The 27,929-nt window shown below is 46.6% G+C and overlaps 1 protein-coding gene and 1 long non-coding RNA gene across 36 annotated transcripts in view; one reads left to right on the top strand and one right to left on the bottom strand.

Moving 5' to 3' along the window:
* Positions 1–5,535: 5,535 nt before the first annotated feature.
* The window catches only part of NEDD4L (NEDD4 like E3 ubiquitin protein ligase), a 136,297-nt gene continuing 113,903 nt past the window's right edge, over positions 5,536–27,929 (bottom strand). For 12 of the 35 annotated variants that reach the window (XM_086867240.1, XM_086867238.1, XM_086867234.1 and 9 more), the window contains 20 exons: positions 27,424–27,600; positions 26,186–26,260; positions 21,895–22,026; positions 21,318–21,437; positions 20,470–20,667; positions 19,964–20,041; positions 18,567–18,621; positions 14,630–14,688; positions 13,297–13,362; positions 12,607–12,836; positions 11,863–11,984; positions 11,050–11,120; positions 10,851–10,946; positions 9,724–9,797; positions 8,653–8,713; positions 8,301–8,360; positions 7,741–7,848; positions 7,340–7,436; positions 6,983–7,055; positions 5,536–6,040 (listed from right to left, as the gene is read on the bottom strand). In XM_086867240.1, coding sequence (XP_086723366.1) covers positions 5,938–6,040; positions 6,983–7,055; positions 7,340–7,436; positions 7,741–7,848; positions 8,301–8,360; positions 8,653–8,713; positions 9,724–9,797; positions 10,851–10,946; positions 11,050–11,120; positions 11,863–11,984; positions 12,607–12,836; positions 13,297–13,362; positions 14,630–14,688; positions 18,567–18,621; positions 19,964–20,041; positions 20,470–20,667; positions 21,318–21,437; positions 21,895–22,026; positions 26,186–26,260; positions 27,424–27,600 — 2,055 coding nt within the window. In that variant the 3' untranslated portion in view covers positions 5,536–5,937. Of the gene's footprint in view, positions 6,041–6,982; positions 7,056–7,339; positions 7,437–7,740; positions 7,849–8,300; positions 8,361–8,652; positions 8,714–8,971; positions 9,070–9,723; positions 9,798–10,850; positions 10,947–11,049; positions 11,121–11,862; positions 11,985–12,606; positions 12,837–13,296; positions 13,363–14,629; positions 14,689–18,420; positions 18,478–18,566; positions 18,622–19,963; positions 20,042–20,469; positions 20,668–21,317; positions 21,438–21,894; positions 22,027–24,669; positions 24,730–26,185; positions 26,261–27,423; positions 27,601–27,929 lie in introns of all 35 variants that reach the window. The other 23 variants (XM_086867231.1, XM_086867220.1, XM_086867216.1 and 20 more) reach the window with 8 other exon arrangements.
* On the top strand, positions 16,723–22,407 carry LOC147648636 (uncharacterized). Its single transcript, XR_015280173.1, has 2 exons — positions 16,723–16,795; positions 21,821–22,407. It is a non-coding gene; the product is annotated as an uncharacterized LOC147648636 (long non-coding RNA).

The following is a 27,929-nucleotide window of genomic DNA, read 5'->3' as shown; positions in this document are numbered from 1 at the left end:
CGGGGCCAGGCGGTACCGGGGGCGGGGCCAGGCGGTACCGGGGCGGGGCCAGGCGGTACCGGGGGCGGGGCCAGGCGGTACCGGGGCGGGGCTTCAGGGGCGGGTCCCGGACCCGACTCAGGTGTGCGGGACTCCAGGGCGGCTGCGGGGGGCGGGACCGAGGTGATTTAATCCCCGGAAGGTACCTGGCTGCTATTTGCTCACTATGAGAACAGTAAGAGTAGGAGCTCCTTATCCGAAGGCCCCACGTGCGTGGTGGGAGCTTCGGCTTTCCCTGCTCTCCCCGCCGCGGACCCCGTCTTCCTTCTCCCCGTATTCCTCTTCTTTCTGCCTCTTTCTCCCCTGTCCCGACCCTCCCACTCCTTCCTCTCCTCTCCTCTTCCTACCCCGCTATCCCCTTCTATTCCCCGTCTCCCCCTCGTCTGTCCTCCCACCCGGAGGAGTAGAAAGAGCCCCCTACTTAGGAGGAAGTCCTGGGATGGGGGGGGGATGTAGGAAGGGCTCTCTAATTAGGTGGGGGTCCCGGGGTGCATGGAGGAGGGTCAGAGTGGACCCCTATGGGCGGGGGGGGAGGTCTGTGGGAGTGGGGGGGGTCAGACGGCGCAGAGTTCTAGGCCAGAAAAAAATGCTGTAGGGCATCCTGTAACAGTAAGTGAAAGGAACAGTAAGGTGGTGCTTCCCACGATCTGTGTACAGCAATGCCAACAGAATGAGTCCCATGATCCACGTACAGTAATGTCGCGAGAACACTTTCCCGCGATCCGCGTACCGTAACTTCGCGGTTTTTCCGCGATCCGCGTACCGTAACTTCGCAGTAACTTTTTTCCCCGAAATCCGCGTACCGTAACTTCGCAGTTTTCCCGCAATCCGCGTACCGTAACTTCGCAGTTTTTCCGCGATCCGCGTACCGTAACTTCGCAGTAACTTTTTTCCCCGAAATCCGCGTACCGTAACTTCGCAGTTTTTCCGCGATCCGCGTACCGTAACTTCGCAGTTTTTCCGCGATCCGCGTACCGTAACTTCGCAGTTTTTCCGCGATCCGCGTACCGTAACTTCGCAGTTTTCCCGCGATCCGCGTACCGTAACTTCGCAGTTTTCCCGCGATCCGCGTACCGTAACTTCGCAGTTTTTCCGCGATCCGCCTACCGTAACTTCGCGGTAACTTTTTTCCCCGAAATCCGCGTACCGTAACTTCGCAGTTTTTCCGCGATCCGCGTACCGTAACTTCGCAGTAACTTTTTTCCCCGAAATCCGCGTACCGTAACTTCGCGGTAACTTTTTTCCCCGAAATCCGCGTACCGTAACTTCGCAGTTTTTCCGCGATCCGCGTACCGTAACTTCGCAGTTTTTCCGCGATCCGCGTACCGTAACTTCGCAGTTTTTCCGCGATCCGCGTACCGTAACTTCGCAGTTTTTCCGCGATCCGCGTACCGTAACTTCGCAGCAACGTTTTTCCGCGATCCGCGTGCGATAATGGCACTGGACACTTTTGCGCAATCCGTGTGCGATAATGGCACTGGACACTTCCGCGCAATCCGTGTGCGATAATGGCACTGGACACTTTTGCGCAATCCGTGTGCGATAATGGCACTGGACACTTCCGCGCAATCCGTGTGCGATAATGGCACTGGACACTTCCGCGCAATCCGTGTGCGATAATGGCACTGGACACTTCCGCGCAATCCGTGTGCGATAATGGCACTGGACACTTCCGCGCAATCCGTGTGCGATAATGGCACTGGACACTTTTGCGCAATCCGTGTGCGATAATGGCACTGGACACTTCCGCGCAATCCGTGTGCGATAATGGCACTGGACACTTTTGCGCAATCCGTGTGCGATAATGGCACTGGACACTTCCGCGCAATCCGTGTGCGATAATGGCACTGGACACTTTTGCGCAATCCGTGTGCGATAATGGCACTGGACACTTTTGCGCAATCCGTGTGCGATAATGGCACTGGACACTTCCGCGCAATCCGTGTGCGATAATGGCACTGGACACTTTTGCGCAATCCGTGTGCGATAATGGCACTGGACACTTCCGCGCAATCCGTGTGCGATAATGGCACTGGACACTTTTCCACAATCCATGTGCAATAATGGCACTGGACACTTTTCCACAATCCATGTGCAATAATGTAGCTGGATGTTTTACTGTGATCTGTGTATGGTCATGTCATGATGGGATGCTTTCCTGCAGTCCGTGTGGGGGAATGTCGCAGAACGCTTTCCCATGATCCGCGTACCATCATTTTGCGGGATGTTTTCCCACGAGCTGTGTACTGTAGTGGCGCTGGACCCTTTCCCACGAGCTGTGTGCAGCAAGGCCGACCATTATGTGGCAGATGAGTCACTGGTCCGGAGGAGGGGGGTCCCAGGGAGGGAGCAAGAATGGATCTTGTCCAGAGCAGGTGGCAGAGTCTAGAGGGGGGAAATCCCCCCCTCCAGAGGGCATCCACCCGGAGCTGACCCCTGCGGGAGAAAGAAGGAGAAAGAAGGATAGAGGCACAGGAGGAAAAGCAGGGATGAGAAGGGGAAGAGAGGAGGTCGGGAAGGGAAGCAGGAGGGGAAGGGAAAGGCCGGGTGGGGGGGAAGGAGGGTGGACAGAGGAGGGGGAGACAGGGAATAGAAAGGGATAGGAAGAGGAGAGGAAGGAGTGTGGGGGGGGTAGGGTTTGGGGGGAGAAAGTGGCAGAAAGAAGGGGAATATGGGGAGAACAGGGGAGGTCTTGGGGGGCAGAGGGACGGGGAGAAAGGGACAGAAAGGGGCAGAAAAAAGGGGATACGGGGAGAAGGAAGGAAGGCTAGGTGGGGGAGAAGAGGAGAAGTTTTGGATGGCAGAGGGACGGGGTCAAAAGGGGCAGAAAGAAGAGGAATACGGGGAGAAGGAAGACGGGGTCCGCGGCGGGGAGAGCAGGGAAAGCCGAAGCTCCCACCACGCACGTGGGGCCTTCGGATAAGGAGCTCCTACTCTTACCGTTCTCATAGTGAGCAAATAGCAGCCAGGTACCTTCCGGGGATTAAATCACCTCGGTCCCGCCCCGCGCAGCCGCCCTGGAGTCCCGCACACCTGAGTCGGGTCCGGGACCCGCCCCTGAAGCCCCGCCCCGGTACCGCCTGGCCCCGCCCCCGGTACCGCCTGGCCCCGCCCCGGTACCGCCTGGCCCCGCCCCCGGTACCGCCTGGCCCCGCCCCGGTACCGCCTGGCCCCAACCCGGTACCGACCCTGACCCCGCCCCGGTACCGCCTGGCCCCGGCCCCGGTACCGCCTGGTCTCGTCCCGGTACCGCTTGGTCCCGTCCCGATACCGCCTGGTCTCGCCTCCGCCCGTTTCTCGGCCCCGCCCTTGAAGCCTCCTGGCCCCACCCCGGGACCCTCCGTGACCCACCGCAGGGCCCCGGCCCCACCCCGACCCCTTCCCCGTGCCCGCCGGACCGAGCCGGGATCGGGACCGGGACCCACATCAGCCGAGCCCGGTGCTGCTCCTCCTGCTCCAGCTGTGGCCCCGGCCGGGCGCCGTGCACGGTCTCGCCGCGGGCCCGGACCCCACCAGTCCCAGCAGCGCTCGGGGAGCTTTTGTGCAGCATCAGCATGGAATTCTCATGGAGAAACCCCAAAAATCATGGGAGATGGGGTCTGAGGGGTGGGGACGGTTTCTGCTGTAAATTTAAATTTCCTTAGGAGAAATAAAGCTGTGGAACAGCTGATTTCCTCAGTAACTGCAGTTCATGGAGTGAGCCTTGCCTCCATGCTGCAATCACCAGTCACGCTTTTGGGGGGACTGTGGGCTGGGCTGAGGAGCAGCTCTCAGAAGCTGGTTAGCCAATTAGTCTAGATTTAATTTTACAAAGAAAGAAAAATAATCCAATCAACAGAAACTTGCGGTCAGATGGTACCAAGTAATTCTAGGGGGCTGAGAAGGCTTTGATATAGGAAAGTATTAGTGAACCTGTTTTAGGAGAAAGGAAGGACAGAGCACACCAGGAGGAATGGTGGATTGTTAGACATAACCTGCCTCAGCTGGTGCCAGCCTTCCTCTGTGCCTGACGTGGCACTGCAGTTTCACAGCCAGAACAGGCCCAGCAGTCCCTATGTTCTGATGGAGGCATCAGACTTCACCAAAAATCCTCCAGGAAAAGACAAAGAAAACAAATTTTGGAGTATGACACTTGTCTCCAAGTGTTCCATATTAGAATCAGCTGTGCTTAATGTACAGGTCAGTGGGAACACCTGGCTTTATCTATCCTATCCCCAGAGCCAAGCAAGTCAGTCCAGCATTCCTGTCTATGCTGATGCCAGCCACTGTCTTGTGTTCCAGCTCACTCCACAGATGGAAAAGGTCAGGCAGGAATGTCAGGAAGCATCTTTAATAGAGAAGGAATATTGAATTGCATTCAAGTACTACCCTAATCTTCCTCAAGACTGGGACCATAACTGCTGAGCGTTACTGGCAGTAAGGCTTCTTCCCAGCTGGGTGATCCTGTATCCTAGGCTCTGCAGTGTGACTGCACTCAGGCTGGACACACAGGTAAGGCTAGGGCTCAAAAACTGCTGGCAGTGAGGTGGAAGTTTCTTTTGGCAAGTGGTGTCACCTTGCTGGGATGCTGGGGAACAGGGTGGTCAGTTGAACCAGCCCTGCTCCAGCAGTGCTGTCACCATGTCACTGCACTGGGGCAAGCACAAATCTGTCACGTTTAATCCGCCACAAAACAGAAGCAACTCAGACATTATAGATTAGGCATGCAACATGTCATAGGTAACAAAATGGATTAGATAGCAGTGTATATTAAATAAATCTTTGTAAGTAAAAAAGAAACCACAGAAACAATTGCTGAGGAACATGTCTGCAGGCTCAGGTCTAGAGCTGGTTGGGTCAGCAGCAGCCAAATTCACCATGGACAGATCTTGCACCAGAAGGACATGTGCAGTGGGAAGGAGTAAAATCCCATTAATGTTTATGCTCAAACCAGGTCTGCCTTCCCAGTGGTACAGAAAGTGCCTTCAGAGTCAGTGCCATTAGAAATGAACAGCCCCAGTGTTAATTAGGTTCATTAGCAAGTGCACACAAACAGGAGCCAGAACAGAGCTGTGTTCCAGAGTGCCAGATTTCATTCGGAACGCCTCCGTTGCAAACAGGAATGAGGAAAGGATGGAAAACCAATCACTGTACAGAGAGAATGACAGGGTTCAGCACGTTCTCCTGCAAGGCTTAATGCCAACCCCAGTCCAGATGCTTTGTAGCACATGTACAGCTTGGCAGTAACAAGGCAGTTTCGGTAGAACAGAGATCTGGACATGCTGTGCCAGGGCTCTGCTGTGCCTTGACACTCTTCTAGTACTTATACAAAAACGCAACATCCAGCCCATACTTCTGGATACAGAACAATAGTGATGTGCTTAAAGAAGAGAGCTGCTTTTGAGAGACAGCCCATGGAGAGAAAGCTTCCAACAGCGCTTTCTCCTACTCTGAATGGTTTAGGAACACAAGGCTCAACGTGCTTTAAAAAAAGTCTGAAATTAAGAAAAATGCTCATTTTTTCCAAGTATATGATATTTAATTGTAATGAAATAAAATCTGAAAATGTCTAAAGCAATTAAGAAGTAAACATGAGTTGTAATACTATACCTGTAAAATGATTAATTCCATTCATTGTCATTAGAAATTGTGTAAAATATTTATTAAGGGCTTTGCCTACAGAGGCACAACATAAATAGAGTAAGTCCTGCTGAAATGTGATCAGTTCGCAACTGCTGCGGGAACATCAGCAAGGCCATCCCAGGTGACAGTCCCAGCCTTGGGGCTCGGCCCCTGCGCTGCCAGGGTTTGCTCCAGAGCCCAGCGCTGGGCAACTGCTATGCCACAGTCCCTTGGAGTCCCTCGGGCAGGTGCCAAAGCCAGCAAAACATGCTTGGAGAGGGAACGGCTCCTGCAAAGTTAATCCACCCCTTCAAACCCTTGGGCATTCTCCACGGCCATGAGGAGCTTCTCCCGCAGGTCTTCAAAAGATTCATACAGAGGTAAGTCTAGGCGGTTAAAGCTGGAAGGGACAAGGAAAGAGTCAATAATCCGTGGGAAAATAAGAGTTTTAAAGAACTAGAAAAGATGAAACTATTAGGGGTCTCGGATTAAGAATGCAGCTTGTGGTCCACAGAGTTCCCTGCACACCTCACACCTGCCCAAGGTGAGCTCTCCAGTAACTGTGTGCTGCCTTCCTTTGCAAAGCTGGAAGCAGGAATTTGGTAAAAATCACTTAGGAGAGGGGAAAAAAGCCAACAGAAAACCCCTCACTACATTTAGATGATAGAAAACAATCTTTGTCAAAAGACTGATTTCTTGAGGCACAGCAAAAATATTCTGGATTTAGAGGACAGACCCTTTGCTCTCTGAGGGGAAGAGATGAAACATCCAAGAGAAAATCTTTCAAAGGTAAAAGGGTAAAAACTAGCAGAGAACTGGAACCCAAAGAGGATGGGCTGATTTTGGAGTGTGTTCAGGGTAGTATTGTGATTTTGTTTGGTGGGTTTTGTGCTTTTGTCTTCAGGTTTGTTTTTCTTTTATTAAAGCTCATTATTCTATAGAATGATTAGTTTCACAGAGAGATCCCCAGTCTGTACTGATAGTCTATATAATAGTTTTCCAATTCAGCACAATTTTTCTTTGAAAGGCCACATTCCTGAAATGTAAGAGAGCAAGATAAATTTGTGCTGAATGCTTTCCACGTTTGCAAAATCTATAAACCAGGGTTAAATTATAACCTTACATTTGTTTTGTATTCTCCATTGATTTATGGGCTTTGTGTGGCTGTTTGGTGATGTCTGACTTGCTGTAGTTCATTACATCCATTTACTAGGATGTAGGAAATAAACTAATATCCTTCAGTTTCTCAGTTTGTGAAGGCACTGGGGACCCACAGGATCAAATGCTGTTTGATGCAGAGCTGAGTGTGGGCAGCTCTGGAATTTATGCTTTGGTGACTTACCAGGTGTGAGCTCGGGGCAGCTTATCAGGACTCCCCCACTGCTCTATTGTAAACAGCTGAGGACCATTTGAACCTGGGTGAAAATGAAAACCGTATGAAACAAATTGCTGGACACTGCAGAAACTGCCTAAAGATTATTTTTGACATGAAATGTTGGCATCAATTGTGGGCCGGATTTTTCACCCGTTACAGGTACATTAAAGCAATACGAATGCGGTTCTTTCTTTCCAAGCCCTGTGAGTTGGTTTCAGAGCTTGGTAATGCCAAGGAAGTGAGCTCAGACATCAGCATTTAAAACTCAGGGCTACGTGGGGGTCAGAGGTTGGCTGGATTCCCATCATGCCACGAGCAGCTCACCATAAAGTTCAGCAAATCCGTTCATAGGCACACGTGATGTCCCGGTCACAAACTGCAGGAGCCGGATCCGTTTCTCAGCATCCATCAGCAGAACAGCCTGTTGGCAAATGGACACCACTGGCCTCAGCCTCCTACCCTGGCCTGGATGGGCTGGGCTGAAGAGCAGCCCAAAGCCAGCATGAATGACCTTTTGTATGAGCCAACCTTTGGCACAGAGTGGATTGTCTCTGCTCCAGGTAGCATCTGTGGGCTGCTCTGGCACCTGAGTGAGGTGACAGCAGATCCTGCCCCCAGCATAACACCCTCCTCATTCTTAGCAGTTTTCATGAAGAAAAATAATTGCAAAAAAGGGGCAATAACTTTGACTTACAGGACCAGTCAGAGGTGGTACCCAGTCTTACCTTCCAGAACCACTGGATAACGGGATGATTTGGGCAGTAACCATTTTTGTAGATGGTGTGTTGTCTCCAGTCATTGACATCGACGTCACCAAGGCCACACATCAGTAACTGCAGGGAAGCAGAACGGTGGGATGTGAAGGAGTGTGTGTTTCCCTGCTCTCACAGGGTAACAAGGTGTCACTGCCCCTTTGGTCATTTATGCACACAGGGAGGGGAGAGTCCGAGTTTCTTCCCACAGTGTTCCAGCTACTGGAGAACGGCTGCACACTGACACCATGGGACAGCAACTTCCATGTGTTTGCCTCAAATGTGACTGGCACTGACCCACCAAGCTACTTCCAGGCTTTCAGAGGCACACCCCCAACCACCTCCCCGAGTAACTACAGTTCTTTGCACATCATGAATAGATTTATTAATTAGGAAGAAACATCTGATTTCCAACTCTGAGCAAGGCAGCTGTGTCTGCACATTCCCTAAGGGAGAGGGATGGATAACTGAAGAGCCCAGAGCATGGCACATCTGTCAGAGAACTGTCAGCTTGGAGCACCAAATTGACTCACCTCTAGTTCATTTTCATCAAAAATTTTAATCAGATCAATAGGAAGCAGTTCTGTGAATCCCTAAAAAGAAGAGCAAAGTTAAAACTCTCATTCCACATAAATTCTAATTAAAAACATCAATGACCAAATTCCTTCAAGCTCAAATAATTAAACTTGAAAGAGAATGACCTTATTCTCATAAGGGAAAGATGATATATTCTTACACAAGATAAAACTGTAAAATCATAAAACATTAAGTATTATATTTGCATTCTGTGCCAAGCTCCCTTTACAGACACAGCAGTGAGTTAAGAAATCTGTGTTAGAAAAAAAATCCCTATTTTTGTGAAAGAAAGGAGCTCAAGAACCTCACCTCCAGAAAGGCATTCATTTGTTTCTGCACTCTGTTGACAAACCGCCACTGGATGACCAGGCTGCAGAAAGAAACAAAAGCCCATCAGAAAAACAAACTCATTACCAGGTCTCAGCCAAGTGTTCAGAGGTTTCAGCAACCCCAAGTGCTTTCAGTTTGTCATTTACAATTTCAGCAAGTTCAGGTAACTGAGCAGCTTTCACCAGTTGATCCAATTTATTGGCTGGTGACTTGAGTGAATTTTGGAGAAACAAACCAAAAACCCCAGTGACTATGACCAAATCACAGTGGGAATATTTTCACTCCTGTAGGTACCTACGTGAGCAGACATTTTATTCTTCCAGAGCACTGAGTAATTAAAAATTCCCAGCAAAGTCTGCAAGCTCTGAGGAGAGCTGTCAGGACACAGCACCTCGCCTATAAATAAAGAAATACACTGCAGCATCAAAGGGGCACCTTGCTTTCAGTACCAGCCACCCACAGCACAAACACCTCACAGGTGCAGGCATAAAAAATCAATTCCAGGCATGGAATTGGTCCAGATCCAGGCATTGGAAATGAATTACCAATCTGCATGAATGTAGCAATTTTAATGTCTTTCACCTTGGAAAAGACCCTGATTTAAATTGCAGCAGGTATAAGTGAATTTTGCATTTTACATCCTGGTAGGCAGAAGAACTGAGAAAGCTGAAAATTACACCTAAATTCAGATTTGGCCAATTTTTGGTAGGAGCACTGGCAATGGAATCTTGGCTCTGGTCTGTGACTGGCAGAGGAGGACAATGGGATGAGGGCCAGGCTGGAGAGCATCTTCTGGCTCATCTGAGCTAGATGTTAGAGAAGCATGTTTCCATGGGGAGGAATTTCAGGAGAACAAAGCATGTAATTTAATTTACTCTTTGTTCTTATATCTCACCAATATAACCAATATTAACAGTAAGATTCTTTTTTTTTTTTTTCAAATGATCTCTGCTGCTCTTGTGCAGTACAAAGTTTAGGAATTGCAGCAGGGTCAATTGTAACTACAACTGCTCTTTCTTATGCCAAGGCATATTCCATAATGATACTTACTCAATGTATTCCCGCTTGTTTTCATTTGTTACCATGATTTCGGACCCATTGGGCTTCAGGTCCACTTGATATGTCTGTATTTCAGAAGACCAAAAAAACCTGTTATTTGAGGACTTCTTTCTCCCAGAAGCCACTCTCCCTGAGCAGCATTTTACAAGCAGTATCAGGAAATCATAAGCAAATTGATTTACACTTTTGAACAAACTTGCACAGAAGGGAAAACTGACAAAGAGGGACCATATAATAATTAAAATTATTATTTATAATAATGAAATTATATATTTATATAAAATATAACCAAAAATATGTACTCTCTATGTACAAAATTTTAATAGTTACTGTTTATAATAAAAGAAGCTAAATCACATATTGAAACTGCCCAAAGCCAACCAGTGTATTACAAAACCTCTCTAATCTGTGGCTTCAATACTTTCCCTATGTAATACTTTCTCCATGTAATCCATAACTTTATATTGCTTCAGGAAAAAGGCAGTAAGCACTGGAAAGTGGATCAGAATGTTTTGGAAATGACTTTGAGTGCATGGTTTGAAATGTTTCAGTCAGTTTTTATAAAAGGCTCTATAGTCCCCAGGTCAAGTTGCACCTGGAGCCAGGATCTAGCTCTCAGAAGCAAACAAAGGGAAGACACTAGAAAAGGTCATAAAAGGTCATAAAGGACATAAAAACTTCTAAGCAAATTAATTTAATGTCTACAACATTTTCATTTGTAATGGACTGTGATGCTATGAAACCTGGCAGCTTCCCCCTGCTGTACCAGCTGTTTCTGTGACAGGCACTGCAGAGAGGACCTCCCTGGTCATTCTGCTGCTCTCCTCTGCGAACACCTTCAACCTGGGAAACCCAAACAGTCCCTGGGCTCAGACCATGTCCCAGCTGGACTGTGGCACACCTTTATTTCTCCTCGTTGCAAGTATTTTATTCAGCTGTGTATCCAGCTTGTCGCAGAGACGTCGCGGCTCCCTGACAGGAACGTGGCACCCCCAGTCCCAGCTGGGAACACAGCGAGCTGAAGGCTGATCAGTGCATTCGCCACCACGAGACTCTGCTCAGTGCTGAGGTACTTGTTGGCAGTAACCAGTCCTAAGATGTAAATAACCTTTACATACCTGTCCAAAGTTTTCCTCATCTATGCAAAACATGAGATCCAGCTCCGTAGGGTCATTTTCCAGGATCCACTTCAGAGAGTTGTAGTATTCGCTATCCTAGGGCAGATCACAATTAGGCAATTTGAAAACAGGCAATTAGTGCAGAGCTGTAGAAACCCATGGGTCTGTGAGCACTGGCACAGGTTAAATGGGGTCTTACCACTGACTCCATGTCCTTCAGAGTTATGGGCTTCCCCAGCATCATCTTGTAGAAAGGTCTGATGAAGAAGCCTGTGAAAGAGGAGAGCGTTACCTGCTCTGCACCTGCACATTCCATGAAGGTACAACTGCTTGGAGCCACCACCCTTGGCATTTCCTGTTACCTCCTGACTGTAACAGTCCTGCAACTGCAACAGCATCAAAGCAGCTCGGGGGTATTTAGGCACAGAAGGTCCAGTTTTTCAGTTTCAACAATTATCCGCCAACTGCCATACTCCACTGACCACCCTAACATTAATGGCAGAGAGACCCAAAAGCTGGGGAATTGAGCTCAGGGCACTCTATCCCATGTAAAATCACTACTCCTCTCTCCAAGGAATTGCCTGAAAAGCAGGCTGGTGAGCTTCCTCTGCTCAGGACTCCTCTGCTTCTTTTGCTGCACCAGGGCTCAGGAAAATCTGGTCAGTAATGTCTGCCTGGTGTGAGATTTCAAAATGAAGCAGCAGAAATTATAATTAAATCATTCAGCAATAATTTTACATATCAAAATATGCTGCAGTTGACCCCTTAGTTTGGCTGCAGGTTTGTATGGAAATGTCTGATACAAATTCCATGCTTTTCCTCTGGGGACAGTGTTCGTGCTGGTTCTGGAGTTTCAACTTGAGTGGAGAAAGGAGCAAAACTTTGTATGATTTTGTGGATCACCATTCAAGTCTCAACAGTGTCAGTCCTAGACTGTCCCCAGAAGCTGGGGCTCTCAAGCAGGTGCATTTCCTTCCCCAAAGCGCAGTGGCAGCAGCAGAGCAGGACTCACCGTCCAGCAGCTTCCCGTGGTACACGGCCAGGCCGGCAACCCGGCCAATGAACGTGAAGTACGACAGATGGTCTTCGTTACAGAGACCTGAATTAGGATTAATCTGAAGTGTATAGTTGTCCCTTTTTTGGGGAAAGAAAAAAAAAACAGCTAAAGAACCAAGTCTTTAAATAAGCAGATACTCAGATACGTTAATAAATAACTTGTGCTTGGGGCATCTCCCTCCAATGGCATTGTGGAGCTGTGTCCAAGTCCTTTCCAGTCTGTCCCACCACGGAGGCACCGAGGGCTGACACAGCAGCAAACCAAACCCACTGTGAGCAAGAGATGCCCTCTCTCCCTTGCACTAGTGGATTACCCCAGGGTTTTAAAGCTGGGCAGCCCCCAGTTTAAAGGGAGCTCCCGCAGTGTGAACGGGCAGCTGCGTTCCGAGCTTGCTCTACAGCACTGCTGCAACTCTGGGCAGCAGAGGAAAGAGGCTTTTCTGTGACATTGGTCCCTTCACCATTACAGGCCTCAAAAACTGCAGTTTTGCTGCCCTGGATATTGTCTGAGCAATGGAAATGTTTTCTGGGTCCTCAAGGACAATTACAGAGGCTCTCTGAAGGGCAGCAGGAACAGGACAGTGGGGCTGCCCAGGGCACCCTGGGAATGAGAGGAGCTGCTTCTGCCCAGAGCAGCTTTGCCTCTTATGCAAAATGTAATGTATATCCCTTGAGAAAACAAATATTAATGGACACTTACGTTGCTGAGTATTCAAAGAGACCATAGTAAGGGTTAAACATCTCCTTGGACAAGAGAAAAAACCATTCTCTGGCCACACCTCCATAGTCAAGTCCTTTTTCTGACTCAAATTCAATCCAGAGTCTGGCTTTTAGTACATCAGGTCTCTTCACAGACATGATTCTTCTGTAGGACTCCTCAAAAATGTTATTTCTGTGTAATTTCATCTCAAATCTGTTGGGTATGTCAGCCTGTGTCAAAGAAGATGAGATTATCCTTGTTAGTCTCAAGAAGTAAGTCTTTGGGCAAATTACTGACTCAGTGACAGATCAGACATCTGGTGTTCCAGCTCCCCGTGTTTTCACTTCCCAGTGCTCTCACAGCCCACAGGTTGAGAGCATGGCAGGAACCGGGCCAGTTCCAGAACAGTGCTGCAGACTTCTATGATAAATATTTGATGAAAACGACAAGAAAAGTATCAAACAAACAAAACAAAAAAGGAGAAAGATAGACTGTGCTCTATTTTAAGGGCATTTGCATTTATCTAGAAAAATATGAGTCTTAAAGACTTTAAAAAGCTTCTCGTTGAGAAACCCATCAAATTCAGACTTTGCTTTGTATTTTTGGTTCCCACATGAGCCCTTCAGGAGCAGCACAATGGAGTAACCTGGCCGGTGTGTCCTGCAGCCCCCCTGTGCTGGTTCTACTCACAGGTTTCTTTAACTTCTTGCGGAAATAGTCGTACTTCTGCTTGAACTCCCTGGAGTACGGCACTGCCTGTTGGGAGCAAATGGGACACATCATTCCAGCCACTCTGCTGATACCCCACGGTGTTAAAAAGGGTTAACAGCCCTGCTACCCACACATTGTGCTATGGGCTCCCCTAAACCCACCCATGAGGGACAGCAGCCAGGAGAGATCTAAAAATCCCCCAAATGATAGCATTTTACGCTGAAGGTAACATGACTTTACTACAGCTGTTAAATAATCTTTCTACATGTTTCCTTTATTTAAAACCAACACGAAGTGCAATTTAAGTAATTCTGTTTTTCATGGCACCAGAAATATTACTATTGAAAACATTCAGATGAATCCATAGTGCTTCCATGAAATGGATTAGCTCCTGCTTTCCCTTAAAAACCAACAAATGAACCACTGTCAGTCACTCAAGGGACCATGAGCATTTCATTTCCTTCAAACAAACTTTCTCAAACAGTGTCTCATTTATGCTCAGCACTTCTGGGGAGAGGCCTATTAACATTTGGCACAGTGCTGTGTGTGAGGATCTCTAGTTTTAAATGTCTGAAAAATGGGTAAATCCCCCTAAAAACAACCATGGTCAAACAAGTGACTATTACTGATATTCTTACTAAGCAATTGGAATTACACCGTGCAGCAGGCTCATCTCCTTTGTCCTGAAACTCTTAAAGGTCCCAAGGATTTACCCAGAATAAAAAGGTACAGGAAACATCTTGGGATTGGAAGTCTGATCACTCAGAATTACCATAAACTGGTATAATCCAGCATAAAACCATCATAAAAAGTCAAAGAATCACTCTTTGATATTTTTAAAATTTGATAGAAGTAAAATGCTGTGTTTGTATTTTTCTAAGGCTGATATTCTGAAACCTCTGTTTACCTGCAGGTTTTATGTCTCTTAAACTGACAGATCCATTTTTGTCTATTTTTTTTTTTCACACTTTGAATCCACATAGGCCCACCTCTCTCCTCCCAAGTGTAGAGATTTTCGTTGTCCAGAGTTCCCAAATAAACAGAACAATGTGTCAGCTCAGTAAAGTCCTACTGTCAGTAACGACCCAGGTAATGGGTAAATAGGAGCACTTCTCCATGGGCCTCCCCAAACCCTGAACAATCTGGGAAGGCTGCCCTGAACTTGGTGTGACATTCCCAGCTTCTGACTTAGGATGTGGACCAGCAGAGCTCCTGCTCCTCCCAGGCTGCCCACCCCTGATGTAGGGGGCAGGTAGCATTTAATGGAAGCAGTTTAATGGGCATTTAATGGAAGTCCCATAGCACTACTTACTGGGCCCGTGATGGCTGGGTTCTGCAGCCTGGGGTCTTCCCACTGCGTAATTTTATTATCTGCAAATAACAAAAGAAACAATCCCATGGTTTCTCTGGTAGCACACTGTGAATTTCTGTCAGTTTTTTCTCCCTAGCACTGCTCAGCTCTGTCAGGGTTAGCAAACGCTTGTGTCTCCCCACCCTCCCCAGCCCCAACACACTGTTTAGTTGAAAACATTCACTCAAAAACACAGAACTACCCCAGAACCCAGGGAATTTGCACTGCTTTGATGGCAACATCTGCACGAGTGGGCGAACATGTTCATTTGAACATGGGCTGGGATTGGAGATACACGGCCCAACTGGTAAAGGAGCCCCAAACTTTTGGCAATGACACCCCAGGTTACTGCTTGGAAATTTTGCATAGACAGCTGAAGTATCATACTTCTAAACTTGGAGGGAATAGCATTTTTCCTAGACTGATTTAATGAGAAGGTAAAGGGAGGCAGAACTGTCCTGTTCTGGTGCAAGAGAACCACCCAGTTGTGACTAAGGGAGCTGCTTTCCATCTACAGCTTTGAGGAGCACCAGGAGGATGACAGGGAAGGTTCTACAGGACCATGGTGGGACTCCCCTGCCTCTAAGACAGCTGCTCCTCTCGGGATTCTGAACACGACGGAATCACAACAGAACAATGGTGTTGCAACAATAAGACAATGCTCCAAACCCCGTCCCAGGTGCCACCTGCTTTGGCGAGGTGTTGGTCACCCATGGCCTGCCATCCCTCTGTTACTGACACTTCTCTGGGTTAGGGACTGGGTATCAGGAATCAAGATTGCATTTTCCATGTTTCTAGAACTGAAAAAGCCCTGTAAGTTTTGAGGATCCCAAGCTGGTTTAACAGGGACTGAATCTGAAAGGTGCCATTAAGCAAATGTTAAATGGAGAAAATTCTGAAGGATTGCAAGCACATTTCAAGACATTTGATCTATTAGTTAACTTAATAGTAAAATATTAGTTTACTTGCCTTCACACATTAAAGCTATTGATCACTTATGGGAATGCTGGAGGGCTGCCAGCCTGAGCTCCAGAGACCCCAGAGATGCTGCCAAGGCGGGACCACCCAGCCCAGCCCTTTCCATTTTCAACCCCTACACTGGAATTCCCTTCCACAAAGTTCTCTGGTCACTTCTTGACACCAGCAGCCACAAATCACAGTGCCAGTTTTCTGTGAAATCAGAGGTAACACAACTGGAAATGACTGACAGTGTATCAGCTCTTTGCTGTCTGTACTTCTGAGTGCACGACGACACCAACGAATCTCAGCCTAAGTTTATTTTCAGAGTCTTACAGGGACTTCATATTAAAAATGGTCTGGCATGAACAACTCCACCTGGAACTGTAGCTCAGGATTATTTGTCTTATCTCAAGTGGACATGGATAACAAACATTATTTTTGAAGAACATTTTCAAAAGTCTCAACATTTTTAAAAATTTCAAAGATTTGAGTCTTCCCACCAATACAATTCTCTGTCATAAAGCAGGCTCTCAGGCCTTTGAGGATTCCCTCTTCTCCCTGCCCTTCCAAGGGGCCCCCTATTCCCCTGAAGTTTGGGACCCCCTGCCAGATACAGAACTCTCACAGCCAGACATTCCCAGCACTGATGGCATCAGAAGGGTTGGATTTAGGCACTCCTGTCAATATATCACAGGGTGAGATAACTCATGACCAGGTGATGGCATTTTTCATGCCCTTTTCAACCAAAATTCTGCTAATTATTCCCATTCTGAGTAACACTTTGCAGTTCTCTTCACAAATCCTCTTCCTGCACTCTGCAGTGGCCATTTGCCAGCCTCACCCTCACTCCCCATCCCATTCCAGCAAACCCCTCTCCTGCCTTGCTGCTTCCTGCTGAACTAAGGAGTGCTTCCCCCTAGCTCCTTGTGTAAATCACTGATGCATATTGAGACTACCGGCATGTGCTGGTGGATGTGGGCAGACTCTGAGGGGAACCCATTCAATGTATTGTTGAATTGTTGAACCCCCTTGTCTGTGAATCCCTGGTAACAGTTCAGAAAATGGTTGCAGAATGGTTGTTTTTCCTTGTGATCCCCTCCACCAGGTAGAAGAGAGGCTCCCAGGAACGGCAGCAGTGTGCAGGGAACACCAGGGTGCCCACGGAAGGTAAGGTACAGGGGCAGCTGAGGGCCCAGAGAGCCAGGGAAAGGGGCTCACTGTCACACACAGTGAACCCCTCTGGTACCAGTAACACCTGTGTGCTGCTCTCAGTGCTTCTGGTCCCTGTGGAACAGCAGAGAGGCTGTGCTGGCTGCAGGGGAATTCTGCAGTTTCTCCCGAAGACGAGAGAAACATTTCCAAAATAGGACAAACAGCACTGGAGAGTACTCTGTGCAGCAGAGGTACAAAACGTAGCAGGGAAGCAGGACACGACCAGCAGCTGACTCTGTCAGACTTGTCCTGCTGGTTTTGTGTCCTGGCAGTGGCACAGCTCCTGGCCCTCCAGGCCCCCCAGCCCAGCAGTGCTCAGGCACCAGGCTGAGACCAAAGGGACATCTGCTGGAAACAGGCAGCATTACCAAAAGCTTCCCTAAACTTCTGTGAAAAATGCTATATGAGAAGCTAAATCCACTCAGATCAGAAGAGGCTAGAGGGAGAATTCAGATGCACATAAATTTTGCTTCGTTAACAGTTACAAATTCTTTGAGGAAGTCTAATTAATGTATGACTTTAACATTCCACTTTAGGGACTAACACATGCTCAAATAGCTGCAGGAGACTAAAAAATTAAAGACTTTTAAGAGAGATTGGAAGGCCCAGCAGTTACACAGGTGTTTTAAATGGGACAGTTTTATCCTGTGACTCCTTAGTGGCAGCAGTTTAAAATCAATGGCCATAGTTACATTTCCAGATCTCTGCTGGGAAAAACAATTACGGAAGGGATAAAGGATAACTCTGTACTGAAGTTTGGAAGAGGTTCATCGGGTGCTTGACAAGTGTATTTCCAATGTTTAGTTAAAAGTATTTATACCATTTCAAAACTGTTATTACTTTAAAGGCAGTCGTTTAATAATGACTTAACACTGTCATCTCTATGGATGAGCGTGGGAGTCAGTGAAACTGAGGGACAAACCTAATTCTGTCAAACATGGCTAAGTTTAGGTTTTAACTCTCTGTGCACCCTCCTCTGATGGTTATGAGAGGTAGTAATGGCTGTAAAGAAATGTCTCAGTATAAGTCTTAAAATCTCAAAAAAAAAAAAAAAAATCCAAACAAACAAAAAAAAAAAAATAAAAATAAGAAGACCCAGGCCAGCCTTTGTGGGTGGCTTTGTTTCCAAACACCAACAAAACTCACACAGCAGTTCTGAGATGCTCTAGGAAGACAAATCTACAATGAAACATCACTTACACTAAAACTCCACTAACAGAACTGGAGAATATTAATGGGCTGGTGCAGTTTCACATGCTCTAAATAGGAAATAAGATCAGAATCAGCACTGCCACAGACCTGAAAGCAGAGGAAAGTACTTCTCAGTGCTAATTGCTCCACTGCCTATATGTGGAGCTGTGGCTACAGGATCTTTTCTCATCTTATTTTCTATTCCTAGTGTATATTTTAATTTATTAAGTGCAAATAAGCCATGGGATCATCAACAACAACAACAACAACTCCAAAATATCAACAAGAACAAAAGAAACCACAGAGAGGAAATGTTAATGCTTCACAAGTCAGAGAGGGACAAAGCTTGATGAGCCAATTAAAGCAAGCTTCCAGTGAATGTACAGTACCGTAGGAGGGCACTAAGTCTCTGGTATCAATGTCTCCACATATCAACACCTGGCTTCCTAAATGAAGAGTAAAATCACAAAGCTTTCACTTCAATACTTAGTACCTCCCTTTGTCTATTTGCTCTAGTGCCTGAGTGCTTACTTACTATGGTCTATATAAAACGTTCTTCCATCCAGGTGTATTCTTTCCTCCCAGCCAGGCTGGAAATGGGAAATAAAAACAAAGAAAAGAGAGTGTAAGTGAAGCAGTACCAGTCTCACACAGCCTGAAGCAGAGCACTGTCCACACCTACTGGACTTGTCTCAAAGATGCTTACGAGGCAGGAAACCCCAAGTGACCAGATGCATAATGGCAAGGCCAGAAATCAAGGCAGACTGAGATTTAGATCATATAGAGGTAACTGAATCCTGTGCAGGGAATATTTTCTAAAGCTTGGAAGTGGAAACCTCTTGCCTCAGGATTCCCACCCATTTCCTGCTGTGGGCAAACAATCACAGAGAACAGATGGTCCATCGTGGCTTAGTTTGAAAGTTTCTGCTCCTACTTCTGAAAGCCATGTGGGTTATTTACTGTAAATGTGTAACCCAGGCTCCCTGTACAGTGGGACAAGAATGTCCTAACCTAGTCCTCAGGGCTTCCCTTTTCATCCGTTCCCTTTTCTCATGTCCCAAGCGCCTGCAGTGCAGAAAGGAGAGCGGATGGCAGGCTGTAGGCAATGCTGGCCAGCCTGGCCTGCCAGAAAATACAGAGGAGAAATTATTTCACTTCAATCTTGTTGGAGAAACTCGTGTTAAATTCTGTAGTCATCCCAGCCTCAATCCAAACCAGGAGGTTTAACTGAGGTGAAATCTGTTACTAACGATCTGTTGCTAGTGACAAGTCAGGCTACCCTGGTTCCACCCCTTGCAGTTAACAGAACGAATTGTAACTGGCCCTTCAGTGCCTCCAAGGTGAGCACACGCCCCATGTACCTGGACAACTGCAAAAGCACAGTGTTTCCTAAAGCCAAAGAGCATTCCTGCTGCTGTGACCAGGCATGTGGCAGCTTTCACACGTTACTTTCTGCCTTTAAGGTCTGGGGGTATTTTTAAAAACAAAGCAAAGCTCTGCATTTGACATGTCTGTAAATCCCCATTATACCTTGATTGCAAGTATAACAAAGCTTCTGACATTAAACTGATGATTTGCTCTGCAAAATATGGGGGTTTCATTGAAAAATCAAAATTTATTCCAATTTCTAAATGTTAGAACATGCTGGTGCACTGTTAAGAGCTTGCTTGGCACAATCTGCTCTGCTTTTCCCAAACAGTAAATGATTATCTAAAAGCACAGTCAGAGACATAGCCCAGGTAAGGGGTGCAAAGCTCAGAACTCCAGTAGAACAGACAAAGGCCATCACAGCCTCCTGGGCTGGCTCTGGAGGGCCTGAGCAAGCCCCAGCACACAGCAGGGCTCCAGAGCCTCCAACAAGGGCTGTGTCCAGAAGAGAGCAGAGCCCTGGGACAGAAGGTTAGGTCAGAATGCAGGTACAGCATCACTTACAGGAAGAGGGCCCAAGTCATTGGGGTTCAGAGATGCTTTGGATCTCAAATGCACCGGAAACTTCAGCCGTGGATCCTCCTGGAACACAGGATACACACACAGTATGCAACTGTAAATCCAAAGGATCAAGGCAGATCGACAAAGTCAAGCACACACTGATGTAGAAATCCTCCTACGTTACAGCTATTCCTTTTGGAGAGTAGAACAAAACATGTCTTATTAGGATTCCTACAGTGCAGTGAATTTTCTGGTGCTGAGTGAGTTAGGGTGATGTAAGACCTGACACCATTAAATGTGTGTGTGCTACGTCCAGGGATGTGCTTCAAAAGCCACACACCTGTTCTCAGGATGCCTGCATTCCACAAGGGCTTTTACATCCACACGCACATTTTTGGCTCTCAAAAGCACAAAGACAAGTGCCATGCTGGAATGGGGTGACATGGGGGCACACAGGCAGGAGGACAGAGACGGGAGCACGGCCCTGGTGCCGCGGCTGGAGCACTTACCCACGTGGTGGTCTTGGTGTTGTGGTCGATGAAGAAGGGGCGGCCGTTCGGGGCGATGCGCATCTCCCAGCCCGGGGGCAGGAAGCTCTGGGCCCCCTTGTGCTGGGGCTTGGGGGAGTTGTAGGGGGACGGCTGCGGGGACTGAGGGTTGGAGAGAGTGTCCTTCACTGCCCTGCGCACCGGAGAGTCCTTCATGCCCTGCGGAGCAGGAAACAGCACCACTGCTCACACGGCACTCGGGGCTGCAAAACCAACCCAGTCTGGCCTCACAGCAAACAGCTTTTCATTCCAGATGTAATTAATACTACAATTCAATGCTGGGACTGATTTACTAGAACATAATTAGCTCTATCTGTGCCTTCTAACACACCCAGTCTTTTGCTGTGAAGGACATGGTGTTCTGTGCCTTCCTCTGCAATGACAATGTCCCCAGGATTTACACCTGATTGTACCTTCCCCTGCACCCGCCCTGCACGTGTCCATATTTCATTTTACTAAGGAAAAGACAAAAAGCAGTGTTTTGTGCTTCAGGGGCAGGGTGTCTCATTTACAAAAATGCCTTTAAGTGCAAGGCTGTGTGAGCCGCAGCTCTTCAAACTCTTAAGCATGAAGAGGAAATCTGAAGAGCTAGCTCTCCTCAGCACAGCCCTGAGTAGCTGAGGCAAGAGTTTGAATCGCACCATCAGAAGTCAAACACACACAGGCTCCGACTGTGTAAGGAGCCACTTCAGCTATTCTTTAGTCACGTCACAGCAGACATCAGTCCACAGCATTTGGAATTACTTAGAAAGAAGTGCAGCCCCTGTTTGAAGGACAAGGAGTGAGGAGTGGCTGCGGGAGGGGCTCACCTCGAGCGGTGCTGACAGGGTGACAGTGGGGGAGCTGAGGCTGCGGGGCCGCCGGATCTGTGGCTCGCTCAGGTGGTTGCTGCTGCTCGTGCCCGGCCCCACCATCCCATCCTCGGCGAGCTGTGCCAGAGCAAAGCCAGGTCACAAACGCTGCCCATGAGTAGGACATGTTCAAGCTGATGTCATTGTTATCATCACTACTGCTCTTCTTAACCCTATTTCCTTAAAGGCCAGGTATTCAATGTAATTCCACGGGAAGGGCCAAGAATGTCTGGTTCTATTAATGGCTCAAGCCAACTTTCAAATTCACTCCAAAGAACACATTCGCCTCCTTTTAAGAGCTCTTCTGCACCTCTGGAAGTTCATGCCCTAGCAGCAATCACCTTAACCTGTGCCTTGACATAACTAAAAGAAGTAACCAAAACCATCCTAAACTGTTGCAGCTTTTTATGATTCATCTGTATTGTCGTGACAATGCTTAGGGTTTTTCCTTTAAATTTCAGATTTCTGGAAGCTGCTCCAACTGAAATGACCCCTAGCCAAGCCAAGTGCTTTCCCCCTGGATGCAGCACGGTACCTGCATGATGGGCCGTGTCCACGTTGTGGTCCGGTTGTTGTGGTTGACGTAGTAGGTCCGGCCCTTGGCGTCCTTGCGCTCCTCCCAGCCCGAAGGTAAGCCAGGCGTGGTGTGCACGTAAGCCACAGAAGGCTGCTCAGGCAAGAAATCACTGAATTCTTATTTTATAATAGCTAAAAAACATTTCAAAGTCTGTTGTTCGTAAAAAAAAGCAACTTGTTAACTTACACTCTTCTTAATCACAACAACCATATGGAAAAATCTGGTTTCTGATTTAATTTCATTCAAACTCTTTGTCACGTGCCTTTGAAGCACATAATTTTTTTTCTTCCAAGAGATCTTTTGGGTCAGTCTGACACAAACAGACAAGTTTACATGCCTTCAAACATTCTATTTTATTACACATAATGACAAAAAGGAACTTTATGTTTTAATGAGCTTTCTTTAAAAGGCTGGGGTTTCTTCCTTTTAACAGGATGGAAAAGTAAGAGTTAAATAAACCTGCAGCCAAAATCTCCCAAGTCCTGTTCTCTTCTTTACCCCAGGGTGTCTTGGATCAGTTGCCAGAAACTACTGTGGGTTTAGAAAGTTAATTTTAGCCATTTTGCTCTGTCACAAATGCTGCACTCAGGGCTCTGTGCCCCGGCAACACGAGATAACCCCAAACCGGAGCCTCAGCATGACAAAAACTTTCAGTAAAAGCTCCACAAGTCAGACCCTGTTCTACGAGAAGCAGACAGGTAACCCAAGCCACATCCTGTTGCCCACAGGAACCGTGTCCCTGGGTGTGGCAGTGTCCGTCCTGTCCCCAAAATACCCAAGCACGAGTTCATACACATGAGCCAGGAACTGGAACCAAGTGGAGAGACCTGCATAATTCAGAGGCTGATGCACTACAAGCTCTGAAGTTTTGCCATGAAACAATAAAGGCCTCTGAAGGCTCCTGCTGAAATCCAGGACACATTCTCTTCCTACCCTCTATATTCCTTGCTCCAGCAAGATAATGAACTTAATTAATGCTCTATCTTCGTCTGTGTCAGACCTTTCCCAGAGCAAGTGCCAAAGGCAATGCAGGTGCTGTTTAAAAGCAGAGCACAGTTGACACAAGGAACTGGAGAACTGCAGGGATAAACAAGAAAGGAAAAGAGAAAAGATACTGCATGTGTCAGGAAACTGACATACTCCAAGAGGGAATAGAAAACAGAGGGAAACAGATGAAGAATCCAAGTACAGTCTCTCAGACTCATTTCTTTCTCTCCTGAAGAGCCAATTCTCCCTGTGCTGGTTCACAGAGCTGGCAGGCCACGAGAACACCTTGCCTGGGCTGTGCCAGTGGCCAACCCATCTGCCAGGGGTCAAGGCCACAGTAAGGGCTGCAAACAGCCCACAGTGTCTCACTCACAGCTCAGATTCTGGGCCTGAGCCAGGGGTACTGCTCCAAGGAGGGGGTTTGTAGGAATTCTGAAGGCAAAACCAAGGTGACCAGAGCCTTTTACTGCTGCCAGGTTGTTGGTCTGTGAGCCTGAGGTGCCCAAAGACCCAAGAGAATGCAGCCTTTGAAGACAAAGGATTTAGACCATGAATCCCACGTAAATCCCAACTCCTGCATGGATTTGGGACTCTGGGTGTAAATGCACAACAAAGACAAGGGGGGATTAGTGACTGCAGCATGGTGAGCTAAAACATCTTGGTACAGCTGCACTAATAATGAGTCACCAATATTTGAACTCAGTTATTTGCATGGAAATATTAATATTTTGCTTTAAAAAGTCTAACCAAGACAAGATGCTCTGCCAAGGGAGTAACACTGCAGTGCAGGTTTATCTAGCATGATTAACTAACTATTAATGAGTCAGACTAATGAGTTAGATTTTGCTATTTGCAAGTGTGTTCCTCTGGTTCTAAAATTAAAAAACACTGAATATAGACAGTATTACAGAATGATGCATCAACACCCAAAGTAAGACTTATTTATTTCCCAGATGTAAATAGCAATTTATACCAAGTATAAATTAAATTTCTTTCTCTGAAACAAGTTCTCTAGGAGGGCATAAATTCATAAAAGCTATTTATATAGTTACTGTAAATGATTTCCATGAAATAACTCACTTCAGACTGACAGTTAATTAGGTTAAAGGTTCAATATATATAATTTGGTTAAAGTTCAATATAGATCAAACCCACTTTCAGCAAAGCACATCAAGAATTTTATGGGATGGTCCAACTGTAGTCTTGGACTGCTGAGGAACTGCTGGAAAATGAAGCTGGCATTCAGTAAGACCATTAAGAGCTCTGTGCTATATCACTGTACCCCCAAGGCTCTCAAATTAAGACCAACTTTAAGAATTAAAATTAATTAGTCTAATGGAAAGTAAAGGAAGACAGATACAAGATGCAAACACAGATACACATACAATGATTGGATGTCTGTAATCACCGCTGCTTCCAGCGTCCCTTTTTAAAGAATTAGCTGTTGTAGCTTTCATTTTTCAGGAGCCCATGGCAGCTCCTTAGTGAACAGCTTCATCATAATTCAATGTCACATCCGTGTCCCTAAACCATGCCAGCATTTGCATGCAACTGCAGTATTTTGAGAAAATTGGAGACAAAAATATAGAAGTTTTCATTCAATACCTGCATTTCACTCAACACATTGCTGCTTTTTCTTTTCTTTTTTTTTAAAAAAAGTACATTGCACCTCATTGTACAAGACCTAAATGTCCCCCCATCTTAGTTAGAGATAGTGACAGAGTTAGATGATAAGAGTTTTATTACCGTTGGCTCCTCTCCCCCTGTGACAGTTGAAGAACGAGCTCTCCTAGAGGGACCATTCTGCTGTTAAATGATAATTAACGTTACACATATTCACTGAAGAAGGTCACAGGTTTTGTCACATCTTTAGGAGCAAGGCATCAGACACATTTACTGAGAGAGAGCAGTTAGATGGATAACAGCAAATCTGAAAGGCATCAGTGGCTGGTAACCAAGCCAGAACCCCAGAGGAGCACTGGATTTAGGAAGAACATGTACTGTGCTGCCAGAAATGATCATTAGCTCAGGAAGGATGAAATGTGGTTAAGATCAGGTAAGATGATGCTTTAGGGCAATGCTCTCAGTGCTCAGATTTGAACACTCAGGAGATGAGGAGTGTCCCTGAAGCAGCAGCAGGAGGAAGGCTGTGCCCAGCCCCAGGTGCCAGCCCCCGGCTCCAGCAGTGCTAAAGGCAGCAAGAAAGCAGCACAGCAGCCTCGTTCCCCCTGCAGTCAGGCACAGAGAGAACTGCAACCCACCCCAGTGCTCACCCCCAGAGCCAGGAACATGCCTCAGCTACACTCAGTAACTGCTACAGCACGGGAAGAGTCCAGCCTAGAGAAAACCTCTGTGCTTTCTGGAAATGTTTGCCCAAGAGCAGCAGAGGGAACAAGCAACACAGAGACAGCAGCTTGGGTAACAAACTTCTTGGCATTGCAGATTCACATGGGACATACTTAGAACTTTTTAAAAATGAAAAAAAGATAAACTCTTGGAAGAAAAGCATAATCTTTTGAAATATTCTTTTGCAATCTGACCAGTTTTATTCAAAAGCACACCCTGCACACTCCTATTTTAAGTGGTGTCTCTTTACCTACAGCTGAGAGGTGGCAGAGAGAACAAACCTGCCACCTCTGCAGCCCTTGCACATGGGCTGTAGGAGAGGACCACTTTCTGTCAGCTGGAGCAGAGCATGCATGATTCTGATGGGAGAGAGAATCTTTGTTTACAAAACATCTTTGTATCTTTCCCTGTTTGAACAATTTTCTTAAATAAACCTGCAGAAGTTGCTTCCTTTTCACTGCAATCAGGCAAAACACCAATCTTTTGGGATTTTAGACAGATTTCTATATTGTAAGTAAAATCAACTTATGGGCCACAGAAATACTTTTGCTATGAGAGTCCTGTGGCCGCTCCAGTTCCAGGTAGAGCTGGTTCTCCTGCCCTCTCCTCCCCCAGCCAGGAACACCCCTTGGAGGAGTTTCTCCACTGACTGCACATAGGACTGCAGGAACCTAAATTTCCATGGTAAACAACTGAGGAGGGGGTGACTTGCTCAATCTCCAAACATTTTCCTGTCTCACCAATGTCCTTTTTTAGCTCACATGAACTTGGTCTCCGTTACTGTTTGGGACAATCAGATGCCTACCCTGGTCACTGATCTGTGCCTGACTAGAGCTGACCCAAGGCAAGGTGTTAAGGTGCAGAATCAGAGAATGTCCACACAAAAAGGAAGGACCAGAAGGGAGCTCTGGCTTACCAGGGATAGCTGGGACTGTTCAGCGACTGTGTCTGTCACACTGCAGGACCTCAGTCGTGAAGAAGGTTCTCTTTGCTGCAAGAAAAAAATAAAAGATGTCTCCAAGTGGTATATCCCATTTCTCTACTTCCTATATACTACAAAAAAAAAAGGGCCCATCCATTTTCCTAAAAGAGAAATGCCAACATGAACAAACTCATGAATTACTGAAAAAAAATAAAGGCATTAAGAAATAAATCCAAAATCAGATACTATGGATGAGAGCTCAAAGTCTTAAAAATTCATTTACTTCAAAATTTATGCTATTTCTTATAAAAAACAAATCAGTTTTGATTTTCCTCTTTGCTGCTAACTTTTAAAATAGTTATTAACATCCTTCACGATAGTGAGCTAGAAACAAAACCCCCCTGCAGAAGCAGACACACACCATGTCTGACACTGCAATGTAATTCATCCCCACCAGTGCAGCTGGGCACTGCAGGACTGAGAAGTGTTTAGGAAAACACAGCACTGACACAGCTGCAGTAAAACTGGGCCAGGGGGCTACTAAAATTGCAGTTCTCAACACAAGCCCAAGTGCCTCTGCATTCAGACCCAGCAGAGCATCAGAGCTGTCACTTGCTGAACAACCTCCAGGTGACATTCCCATCAGTCAGAGAGCAACTGCACTGCCTCTTTGGGAAAAATGCACCTAATCAAGATCCTGTTTGATGAGAACAAGAGTATTTCTTATCTCTTGAACTGCAGAGGTACCTTGGTAGCATCATACTAAGAGTAAAAAATAAATAAGAGCACGATGTTCTGTTTACTATTTACAATTATTTTTGTAATCAAAGAGACATAAAACATTCCCCCACTGGTATGTGTATTATCCTGATTTTTTTATGGTATCTGACTAATGGATAACACAAATACAGAGACCATTTTTTTGTTTTTCCTTTGCAAATTCCTAGTTTGATATCTCTACTCCCATATATTTTGTTTCACTAAAGGTCTAATAGTAGCAGAGTCTGAAGTTAAACTCACACAGAACTCTTGAGATCTGAACTCAGGAATTCTGTTGTCTGAGGCAGTTTGCTTGATGGTGAAGCTGTGATGCACTTTTTGGAAAGGAATTTTAACAGGATGCTCAAGCTTTCCTGAGCCCAGTAATCGCTCCCCAGGCGTGAAGTGATTCGGGTTATGCCAAAGAAGAGCACATTTCTGCACTAGAGGTTTACAGACCACGCATTACGTACAATCAAAGAGCCGAGTTGTTCCCCATTGGAATCAGGAGTGACCTGGAGTCTTCTGCTCAGCTCCTCAGACAGCTCCTGAGGACTGGTCCGGGACACTGGAGATGCAGGAGGAGGTGGCAGTGACAAGCTTAAGGAATCCCCACTGGCACTTGCCTCCTCTGAAATGGTTTCCCAAGGCTAACAAAAGAGAAGAAACTAAATTCAGGTTTTATACAGACCAAGTCTTCTTTGCCTTCTGTGTGATCATCTCACTGTGCCTGACACACAAACAGCAGCTTCTCTTCACCCTAAATCAAGGCACTACAGAAAATTGAATCACAGGGCAGATCCAGCCAGTCCACTTCCCTTCTTTTTATCATTTATTCCACTGCTGCTCAGAGCACAATAAGAAGTGTTTCTATCAATGTATATATGACAAGAAGTTTGGAATGATAAATGTTTCTCCCAGCATTTACACAGGACTTGGTGCTGCCCAGAGGCCACCAGGGAGCTGCAGCTGCATGGGA

Source organism: Cyanistes caeruleus, chromosome Z, assembly GCF_971803275.1.
Source record: "Cyanistes caeruleus chromosome Z, bCyaCae1.hap1.1, whole genome shotgun sequence".
Taxonomy (NCBI): Eukaryota; Metazoa; Chordata; class Aves; order Passeriformes; family Paridae; genus Cyanistes; species Cyanistes caeruleus.
The sequence above is the reverse complement of the archived record's forward strand: the minus strand, read 5'-3'. Positions and strand labels throughout refer to the sequence as shown.